Source organism: Varroa destructor, unplaced genomic scaffold, assembly GCF_002443255.2.
Source record: "Varroa destructor unplaced genomic scaffold, Vdes_3.0 BEIS01000005.1, whole genome shotgun sequence".
Classification (NCBI taxonomy): domain Eukaryota; kingdom Metazoa; phylum Arthropoda; class Arachnida; order Mesostigmata; family Varroidae; genus Varroa; species Varroa destructor.
Genome location: NW_019211458.1, coordinates 11,210,352 through 11,221,984, shown reverse-complemented (window position 1 = coordinate 11,221,984; position 11,633 = coordinate 11,210,352). Strand labels below are relative to the sequence as shown.

The window sequence follows — 11,633 nt, the reverse complement described above, 5'->3', positions numbered from 1 at the left end:
AGATGTGAGTCTGGGATGGAAAACAACGACGACGAAAACGAAGCATCCTAATGTTTTGTGTTGCTTCACAGCGCTCTCAGTGAGTTTGAGTCAAATTTGTGGTCTGTCTCGCGACCACTGCTGCTTCTGCACGAGTTCTATATATACATCATTATTTCACAGATATTCGAAGTAAGTAGACACTGAAGTTGGATATAGGAGCGATGAAAGTGATCAATGAACGCCAGCGAATAACAGTTTTTGCGACGATCTCGTTTCCGAGGGTTCTAGAAGCAGGACGCCGGGGTTTGCTATAGAATATCATACAAAAGAATAAACAAGTTGGATATTGGCATAATGCGATGCCTCTGTGCTCGGTTGCAGTCGATGCAAGCATGCTGTTCGTGAATTTTTGCTGTGTGGAACAAATACGTAGAACACGCCCATCCGCGTACGTGTCCACAATGCTCTCTAGTGGGATCAATATTGTCTATGCTACTGACTATAGGGTCCAACTTGTTTGTGTAGTTAGTTTTTAATGTTACCAAAGAAGACGTGCAACGTTGCAGAGATCGGCTTCTCGTGTGTAAGAACTTGTGGACACGAAAGTTGAGCAAATGTGGAACAAGCAAACGCCCGCCGAGAAATTGCGTTGGCGTGCAGCAATGTGTACGGTATCAAGCTGTGTCAGTTATGTCGCTCGATTTGAAGAGTCTTATGTCAAAACCGTGCTTTCGGTGAGGGGATAGTTCTAAAGATACGAAGACCACATCTCCGTTTTGATTCCATGGTATAATCGGGTCGCTTTAGAAAGAGAGGTACCCCTTTTTCCGGGCGATAGCTAGTCATATAATGTATAGCTTTTTGCGAGAAAATTTTGTTTCCAATCTACATTACTTCGCTTTGCTTGATTGTTGATAGTCGTCCGATTATGGCGCTTGATTGCCAATATCGATGTGACCTATAATTCGTGGCGAAAGAGCGCAAATTACACCCCATATATCTGATTTATTCTGAAATGATATGCGCGTCGGAACTTAACCTGTAACTACAGTTATAACCTTTGCTCAAACTGCCATTGGTGAAGACGATTATGCTGAATTATATTTTTTTATTAACTTTGATGTCTGCAACCAATGAAAAAGTTATTGCATCGGACAAATGAATCTATTCTTAGGTAGTCGTGAATCTCGGCATATTCAAAGAGTGATAGGGAGCTACCGTTTCTTTGTGATTTAATAAAAAAGAAACAAATGGTGAGTTAGTGACACTCGATGCTTCTGTTCACCATGATTATAACAGCAGAACTTCAACTGCAAAGAAGTTTACGGAAAGCTACTGAAATACAGTAGATTCAAAGGTTACGCTATCGATGGGCATAGTCAACGTAGAGCGTGGAATCGATCGAATCGAAGCCACCACAAAATTTTTACTCAGGGATATATTTCTATCAGTAGAAGTCAGAATGTTATTTTCAGTCGGCCATCATACCGTACTAGGTCGAATTATTTTTTTTGAATCGTGATTACTATGACTGTATCTGTTGTTGTTTGTAACCCGTTAACTTGCAACGTACGCTCTTGTTAGGTGATTAAAAAAAACGTTCGTCTTAGCTGTCTCTCAGCTGTTGCTTCTGGAGCAAGCCTCATCACAACTGTTTAGTTAGCATTGCTTCAAGGACCTGTCAGGACGAACAATTTAATACAAGCAGTCTGAAAGGACAGAACAGAGTTGTTAAACATAAAAATGGATTACTCTGCTCATCACTGGTTTCACTGGAGGACCAAAGTGTGCCCACACTCAGTCTAGAGTACCTATGGGTCTCCCCGGTTAGTTAAGCAAATACATTACCAGTGCACCAGTTACGATAACTGTTACGTCAGTTGATGATTACTTTAAAATATGGGCATCTACATATATATTGAGCAATACTGGCAATATTGCTCAAGGCATATTTGAGTATTGGTGTTGTATACGTGGTTTTTATTAATTTTATCAGTCTTTTGTCGTTCCTACCTATTAGGAGTCCACCTGCTTTCGTGATGTTTGACGGCGGAAGTGGTGACAGTGGCCCGCCAGGAGGCGACCTCGGACCCCCCGGAGGTCCACCAGGACCGCCTGGGGGCCCACCGTTCATGGGAGGACGTCCGCCATTTCGGCCGCCGTTCGTGCCTCCGATGGGACCAATGATGCGTCACGGTCCGCCAGGACACATGCGAGGCCCTCCAGGCTTTATGGGGGGTCCTCGAGGCCCACCAAGACATCACATGCCGCCACCACATATGATGGTCAGTATTTAAGGACGAAATTATGGTAATGTAATTATTAACGTTGTGGTTATTGAATAATTGTCGCAGTATGGATTAACAACTTGATGTCAAACCACTTCATAGACAGACTTGTTTCTCTGATACAGGGACGTATGAGAAGAGGTAATGATTATCTTGTAGGTGGCCCATATATGTTGTTAGCATCAAAGATAAGCTCAAACAATTTAGTAAAAGTTTAGGAGCTTACTAACTTCTTTTTTATTTCAACAAAGGTATCGCACATAAAGTAACTCTAATTTCAATCAATGTGGGAAAATTAACTTTGCACTTTTAGGGTGGTGGACCCATGATGGGCGGCCCGCCGATGATGCCTACTGGTATGCCCCCAATGGGAGTCAACGGTAATCTCGGTGGAGGTGGAGACGCTATCAAAACTACACCAGCAATCGATCCTGCTGCCGAAATTTGGGTCGAAACGCGAACAAAAGAAGGGAAGCTATACTTCTTTAACGCAAAAACACGTGCCAGCGCATGGACAAGACCCACAGGCGATGGTATCCAGGTGCTCAGTCAAGAACAGGTAGAACAGCTGGCCAAGAGTAAAGCGAAGGCCGCATCGTCACCTGCAGCCGCACACAATAACAGTAACAATTCTGGGACACCGAAATCGGAAGGCGCTTCCGAAGGTGCGGGCAGCAACGGACAGCAAGCCAACGGGTATGCTCTCATTTGATATTTGTTGATATTGATTTGTTCTCTGACTGTTGAGACGTAGCAGAAATTGCCATAGCAAGTTTGTCATAGAAGACTATGGTTAGCTAATTGTCTCATCTGATGTTTTTTACCCCAGCCCTTTCTTCATTGATCTCGCTCTATTTTAGTATCTTCATGTTCTTTTTAATCTAAAATAATAAAATTAAATTTTAAAAGTATTTTTTGAAATTAAGTATTAATTAAAATATATATTATATATTTTATAATATTATAATATATATAAATATTAATTAATAAAAATTAAGTTTATTTTTTACTTATTTTAAATTTGTACTTATTGTAAGTAAACTCTTTACAACTTTTGCGTAACTTAGATCTCCAGATGAAGCTGTCGAAGATGGTCCACCAGGTGACGAAAGACCACCAGGCGAAAGCGAGGAAAGACCAGCCACAAGGGACGCGCCTCCAGGTAGTATGGTAGCATCTAACGGGGGCCCACATGCAAGTCATCTGGGAGGACCACCTGGCCTTCATTCTGTAGGACCACCTGGAGGGCCTCACTCAGGACCCCACGGAGGTCCACCGGGTGGACCACATGGGGGACCGCACGGTGGACCACTAGGGGGGCCTCACGGAGGACCTCACGGAGGACCTCCAGTGGGCATGGGTGGACCGCCTCCGCACATGATGCGTGGACCAGGACATATGGGACCTTACAGAAGTACGTATAAAACTGTTGTACTTAACTGGTATTATCAGTAGACAATACACTTTTTACAAATGATTTTGGTGTCTATGACCGTGTTTTTCTTCTTTATTCGTGCTCCTTTTTTATTCTTTTTTTTTTTTTTGGCTTAACGTTCCTAGTTAGTAGATAGTAGTAGAAAGAATCAGGGTAAATGCGGTAATTTTTAGATGGTCACAAATAGATTAGTAGTTCTCTAAACACTGCTGATTTCAACATGGTTTCAGTTTCACATTAATTATTAATATGAGCGGTTTACTTGTGTTTCCAGTGCGTCCACCTTTCGGTATGCCTCCCTTTGGCGGTCCACCTTTCGGAATGGGTCCACCTGGAGGCCCACCTGGCTTTAATCAGGGCGGTTTCCCAGGCGGTCCTCCTCCTCCGCCATTCATGATGATGGGTGGCCCACCTGGAGGCCCGCCTGGTGCTTTTGGGGGCGGTGGTGGCCCGCCTGGCATGGGAATGTTTCCGAACCCTGCACTCGGAGCTCAAATGGGCGGCCAGAACATGGCGCCCGGACTCGACCAGCAAGCAACAGGGTTTCCAGGCGTTGGTGGGGTAGGCGTCAAACCGGATGAGTTAGGCTCAACCAAGGATGATTCGACGGGCGCTCCTGGTGTTTCTACCGGAGCAATTGATGGCGACCTTTTAGGGGGCAGCGGCAACACCGAGATAGACCCAGAAGTCCGGCGGAAGGCTGATGAATGGAAGGAATATAAAACGCCAGAAGGCAAGAGCTATTTCCACTGTACAGGAAATAACACAACTCAATGGGAAAAGCCGCAGGCTCTCGTCGATCTTGAAAATGAGGAGAAAAGGTTCGTTTGTAGCATCGCAAGTAAATACATGGTTGGCTCCGTGCATTGCTGAGCGGGAGTCCCATATGTATCCAAATTTTGCAACATATGAACATAGATTTACCAAGTATTAATTGTTCATAAATTTTTTACCATCATTGTAGGGTGAAAGAGCTCCAGGAGCGGTTAGATGCGAAGAAAGCTCGTGAAGTAGCGGCTGCCGCTCTTTCAAATCCTGCGCTAGCCCAGCTTGCTAACAATCCTGCGGGACTCGCAGGTCTTGGTGGTATCATGGGTCTGGGTGCATTAGGTGCGTCTGCCAGCACTCAGCAAGCGACGCAAGCAACTGAAATCAAACCCGAAGAAAAGCCACGTGATAAGACCAAACCCGTCAGCTCAACACCCGTACAGGGTACTCCATGGTGCGTCGTTTGGACAGGTGACGAAAAGGTATTCTTCTTTAATCCCACGACGAAGACATCTGTGTGGGAACGTCCAATTGAGCTGCAAGGTTAGTGATCTGCCTTTAAGTGAAAAATATCTGCGCAGATTCTATATCTATGACTATCAATTGATTCCGCTGGTTTTACAAAGGTTAATGGATGGATAGTTGTGATTTTATTCGTGCGAAAAAACCGTTTCTGTCTTCCACCTCAAGACAGTTCGCACAGTGGGTCATACCTATCGCTTTAGATCGTACAGTAGCTTTGTGTAACGTAAGTTTTTCTTGTTTACTATTAATACGTGGTGCATACAGGTCGTTCAGACGTTGACAAGCTTGTCAGTTCACCCCCATCGTCCACCAAGGATGAAGCCGATGCTGCAGCTCAGTCGACACAGAAGCGCCCAGCTCCCTCAAACGTTACAACCGCTAAAGATGAAGAGTCGGAGTCACCGCAAAAGCGACCTCGTGTAGAAGATTCGCCTCAGGACAAAGAAGCTCCAGAATCTGATGATAAGATGAACAAACCTGTTGAAGAGCTAGTAAAGGAAGATCCTATGGCGGCCGAAAAGAAAGCCGCTCGTGAAAGAGCGCTTTTACCGCTGGAGGAAAGAATGGCACAGTTTAGTCAGATGCTCGTTGAGAACGAGGTGAGCTATTGGCGACAGTGATCCAGGTGAAGTTGTTTGTATTGCTCGTGGATAACTTACCGAAGCTAGCTCTCCCATTAGTCTTAGAGCATTGCGTCAATCGTATGCTACATCTATACGAATCTTGTTTGAAATTCGTCTTTAGTTCGGTAAGAACGGGTTTCAACGTTGGGCAAAAATATTCCTGCGATTTTTCTAGCAGATGTACGCATGGCATTACTGATTCAAAATGCGTGAAGTATATTCTTCGAGGCAAGATGTTGATTTTTAATCATTTATAATAATAATAATAATTGGTAAAAATACGCTATTGTTAAAGCACGTTCAGCTACATGAAACATGCATTTGCATCTTCTGGGTTGGTTTGGCTTGAAACAGGTGTCTGCATTCAGCACTTGGGAGAAGGAATTACACAAAATTGTGTTCGACCCACGATATCTCCTCTTGTTGTCCAAGGAGCGTCGCCAAGTCTTCGAGAAGTACTGCAAGGATAAGGTCGAAGAAGAACGCAAGGAAAAGAAGAATAGAGCAAAACAACTAAAGGAAGCGTGAGTATTTCACGTTGCGGTTCGTCCTTTCCAGTTATTTTAGGATGCCGATAGAAATTTGACTTCTTTGAGAATTTTGTGGGCTTAATTTTTCGAACGCAGGAAGTGTATCGATAAGCCGAATACACCGATATAGGCTAGTGTCTAAACATGGCCCTCCATATATGACTTTTAGGTTTAAAGACCTTTTGGAAGAATCAAATCTGAGCTCTCGAAGTAGCTTCTCGGAATTCGCATCTAAACACGGTAAAGATGACAGGTTTAAAGGTGTCGAGAAGATGCGCGACAGGGAAAGCCTTTTCAACGACCATCTAGCTGAGGTTAAACGGCGTGAACGGGAAGAAAAGAGCGCGCTAAAAGACAAGGTGAGTGACAGATCCTATTTTTTCAGTGTGCTGTGGGCACTGTCTGTAATGTGCAGCAACGTTGTTTCTTGTTTTTTGAAGTGCTCAAATGAACGAATACGATCGTATCAAATCGAGGTTTTAAGCATTACCAAGGCGAAAAATTGCTATGTTGGAATATATCCCGATTTGATTCAATTTTAGGCTTCTAGACGATTACCGTTCTTCTGTGTTACGAGTCGAATTATTTCTTAACGCGTATTGTTGGGAATCTAAAATTTCAAACTACTACAGGAGTAAGGTAAATTTACCAACGTAAATTCCTGAAGTTGTTATCGGCAAATTAGCGTTTGTTAATTCACGATAGTCCTAGACGAGCGTCCTGTACAAGAGCTCTACTTCGACATCAACAATCGTTGTGGTAAATACAATGGTTTTCTGTCTACTAATGTAATTAATGCTTCAACTACAGTAGAAATGTCTGCCTTGAAATGAATTCTGATATTATCATGTTCTTTCCTTGTGTTTTTTTTAAGAATGTCAGGAAAGATGCGTTTATCCTCGAGCCGTTGCAGATGGTTTTTTCAATCTGAAATTGAATTTGTTAAAAGTACGAACAAGTATTCGTTGGTTCATTTTAGGCAGATGATGAGATGCTTAAAGCATTTATTCAAAATTACTGGGTTACAGAAAAATGGAAAAAATAGATTACCCTTTAAGTCGATTTTAAATTTCCGGAAATAAAAGGAATCATGGTTTTTGCTAAAAATCATATTCCAAATGCTGGCGTGACTCACAGATGTCAACGGAAAACCTTAATTATGAAGATCACAATCCCTGGAAACCACAAAATTGTAACGTGCTATTTTGTAGGACTTATTAGTGCGATGTATCAATATAGGTACGCGTACCCTGCTGTATGGCACTGGCTCGTTTATTCATATTTTGGGCTTTACGTAAATCAGTGTATTCTTTTATGCAGCATGAGCAACGTTGTCGTACATTGCTACACAAATATGTTTGAAGTGGGCGTCTTTGTGACCAGTGGAGCAACCTTGCAATACTTATTTGCTTATTGAGCGAAGACTTACGTTATCAGTATTGCCTTAATCAGGTCTAGTTACGTACATTGCAAGGTCACTTCACCGATTATGGCAAGCTTTAGTAGCTTCAAATGTTTAAACATGATAAGACTATAACAGTCTATGTGGTATATAATTTAGTCATTTGAGACGTTAAAAATGAATTTTTATATTGTGCTAATATAATATTCTAGTTTTAAGAAGAGCCAGTTGTATTTAGTGTTAGAGAATGTATTTGATTTAAACCACTATCCTGAACTGTTTTGTTTGCTATTAATAAAATGATTCGCGGCTGAGTTCTATTTTTTCTTCTTGACGAGCTGAGAAGCCATAACAACTGCACATATAAAATGTACGAACACTATCTCGCGCCACCCCTCACGACAAACAGGCGAAAACTGGACAGGAGAGTTGGGCGGTAACCCGTGTGAACATTATGGACATTCGCTTCGACAATGTTCAGTCCACTGCCAGGAGGTACACAAATTAATTTCTAGCATTCAGTTCTGTTCTACATCCGTCAGTTGATGTATAGCAAGCTAATGAATTGGCCGTTATTTGTCATCAATCAACATTTTGCTCTGCAGCGATTTCTAGTTACTTTCAAATACTTGAGACTGAAATTATCATGTAACATTGTTTTTAGTTCTCAAAATGCCGCTCGGACGTGCACTCATATTTCCTAATCGTATACTATAACAAGTGTAATTTATAATTAACGATACTTAAGCCGGTTGTAGTAGTAGTAGTATAGGCTGGAGAAAGATGAGAACTGATATAGATCGATCGATATTAGGGAAGGTCTTCTGCCACAATCGGATCTTTAGCAGGTTTTGGTGATGCTTATATCGACCCAATTCGTGAATGCTTTCGTTCCTAAATCTGTTATCGAAATTTGCTTCACCGCAACAGATACCACGGTGTACGTGAGTTACGACTATTCACATATTCTTTTTAATTTTCCCTGCCCACCGGTGATTTGTCGTTTGTGAAACAATCTTTACTAACAATTACGATAATGAGATTTCGCAAAGGTGTGGTGATTGACTTGTTGATGTCTTGGTCCAATTTAGAATTATCGCTAATGAAGTGGCCGCCTTGTGGCTAGGACAATATGAAAATGAGTCGAACGTCGAGCTGGCCTCTGCCGCCGAGTGTGATCTGTGATCTGACGAAGAATCTGTCATTGTGATGGCGAGACACCTGCCAACCAGATTCTTCTCTCACTTATGAACTGGTATAAATTGTGTCTTTGAATTAATCAACAACAGCTCAGGGCAGATGCAGGAACCGCAGCTCTGGGTGCGCAGGTGTGCCCGAACAACAACAACAACCACAGCCAGCAGCAACCCCTCTACGACGTAGGCTCCTCTCCTCCCGATTACCCTACAAAGGTTACGTTCTCCACCGAAAATCTCCATTGCTCACCATTCATTAAAGATCTGTCACCCCCCACTAAGATTTTTAACAGAAGAAAGACTTTAATTTTATAGCTGTTGTAAAAGCTTTTAATAGATCTTGCTGAAGTCTGCTGATGCTATGCAAAGCTCGGTTTAATAATAGTATTCGTGTTAAATTCTTACAGTCGAACGTGCACTTATCTTGTGATAAATACTTAATGTTTTTGTTTGTTGAAATTTAGAATAGTTTTCTGACTTAATTGTCATCTTAATGACATTCCAATAATTCTAAATGTTGATTGAATACTTGCAGCTTACATAGTTAGAAATTTTACGTTAAGTAGTCGTGGTCTTCAAATTACGGGAGGTTTATATATATATATATAGTTTACTAGTAATTGTTATTGTCATGTGTTGTAATATATCAGGTAGTTTAATTGCGAATATGCTCCTATTTTGGCCCACTCAAGATCAGTGGGATGCATTGTATTTAAGAAAGAGTTTTCGACTTGATAAGGTGTTTTTTAAATCATATGCTCTCAAAAATGGATTGTCCCAACTCGAGACTGGGACGAATCGAACCAATCGCTCAAAGGCTATTGTCTACGCCCAGACCCATGGCTACACTAAGTAACGTCGGTCAACTACAGGTGATCTTGACCATTAACTTCTACAGGCTGTGCGCTTTCAGTCGTATAAACTCCAGGCCCACGTGTTATTTCCGGTGGTAGGCGCTACTTGACCCGTCGAATGCGGACGGAACTGAAGCGATTAAGATTCGCCACACTGGGTAGCTAAATGACTTGAATTCCTCCATTGTCAGCGTCTTTGACTGTGCTGATTACAAGTAGACTTACTAAAAAATTTGTTATTTTTAATCGAATATGTACTGCATTCGTGTCACGCGTTTTAGACCAATTTAGGATTTCTTATTGAGCTTTCCTAGAATTTGATCTAAAGTTGTCTAAAATGCTTGATTGTAATATAATTCACTTTCAGGATTTTAATACTAGGTTATGCCGTTATGTGACATGCCTGCAGGAACTGTTATTGTTCCACATGTTTCATACTCCTGTTTGTGCATTTACAAGAGCCTTTCACCTAGGTAACAGCTGAACGTCTTCATACTAAACATCGAGGGAGCTTCACACTCATATTAAGCTCTGTTTTTCTCTAGGTGATAATTAATGTGAGCGTAATGACAAAAACCACCTGTTAGTTATTTTTTTAAACTATAAATTATATTTTCAAGTGTAAACATTAGCAAAGTAAGGAGACTAGTTTTGAAAAAAAAAACTGTCTTTTTACAGATGTTTCAGTGTTTAGGTACAATATCAAATTTTGTGGAGGCCAGTTACTATTAAATTGTCGCTTTTTTCTTTCTATCAGTAATGCAATGTGCTGCACTGGCTATTTACGATTGTATCATAATACCAATATTTAAATGCAGTTTTCCCGTTGGCGTTTGTGTGACCGTGTGTATGTGTGTGGATTATTGTAGCTTCGACGTGACTTCATGGACTTGCTGAGAGAACAACGCAAACTCGATCGCTACTCGTCGTGGACACGAACCAAGGAAGAAATTCGCGACGACCCTCGCTATCAAGCCATCGAAAGCTCGTCCACAAAGGAAGACTACTTCCGAGAGTACTGCTCTAAGCTGTCTAAGGTCAGGAGGCTATAATATATATATAAATATATATATAAAAAATATATATATTTTTTTTCTCATAAGAAAGTATTTGTTAAATGTGCGCAAACAAATGTTTGTATATAGACGCAGATGAACCCTATAATTGCTTAATCTAGATAGCATCAGCGAGGAACAGTTTTTCGTTATCGGGATCGTCATGACTGAATTATAAATTATTAAAATATTAATAAATGAAATATAAAAGTTATAAAGATTTGTGGCTTGTTTCTATGATCTTCGTGATGTCGTTAATAACTGCAGTCATCTTCGAACAACGATCGGGGTGGTAGCGACCGTGGACGTAGCAGCGCAGATCGAGGAGGTGGAGAACGTGGTAAGTCAGTCAGTGAAGCCGGCGAACGATCCGACTCCGAGGAGCGACAAAAGAAGGAGCGTATTGAAGCTTCGCTACGACAACGGGAGAAAGAAGTCGCTGAAACGCTTTCATCTAGTTTAAAGCAACGCGACCGAGAAAGGGAGATGCACCGACGCGAAGAAGCCGTTCAGAGTTTCCAGGTAAGCATATCTCCATAATATTGTCTTATGTGATTTGCTAGCGGATTGAAGTTGAAACGTCATTGCAATCCGCATATAAATAATGATGTTACATCTCATTTTTGTAGATTTATAGAGCTGCTTGTTTTGTCAATGATACGTTTGCTTTGTTTCTAACTATTATTAACAGGTAGGTACACTTTTTATTTTTGTTGTGGTTTCTTTCTCCGTGGTAGGCTCTGCTTACGGATCTGGTGCGCACATCGGACATGTCGTGGCACGACGCGAAAAAAATGCTTAAAAAAGATCACCGCTATGCAGGATCCCGTGAAGGTGGTTTGGACAAGGCCGAACGAGAGAGGCTCTTTGACGAACATGTTTCACAGCTAAAACGCAAGAAGAAGGACAAATTTAAGTTGATGCTCGCCGAATGCGGCGACATCACTCTCAATATGCCGTTCAGCGACGTGAGTA

The 11,633-nt window shown here is 41.6% G+C and overlaps 1 protein-coding gene across 6 annotated transcripts; it reads left to right on the top strand.

Annotated features, from left to right (window-relative positions):
- Nucleotides 1-16: 16 nt before the first annotated feature.
- On the top strand, nt 17-11,626 carry LOC111251347 (transcription elongation regulator 1-like; the record flags this gene model as incomplete). Of its 6 annotated transcripts, XM_086991824.1 has the most annotated exon segments (13): nt 29-171; nt 1,567-1,808; nt 2,003-2,267; nt 2,584-2,966; nt 3,338-3,684; nt 3,980-4,526; nt 4,670-5,016; nt 5,263-5,597; nt 5,976-6,145; nt 6,321-6,510; nt 10,473-10,640; nt 10,926-11,180; nt 11,396-11,626. In XM_086991824.1, coding segments are annotated over 11 exon segments (3,219 nt in total), but the record flags the coding sequence as incomplete, so codon positions are not given.
- Nucleotides 11,627-11,633: the final 7 nt, after the last annotated feature.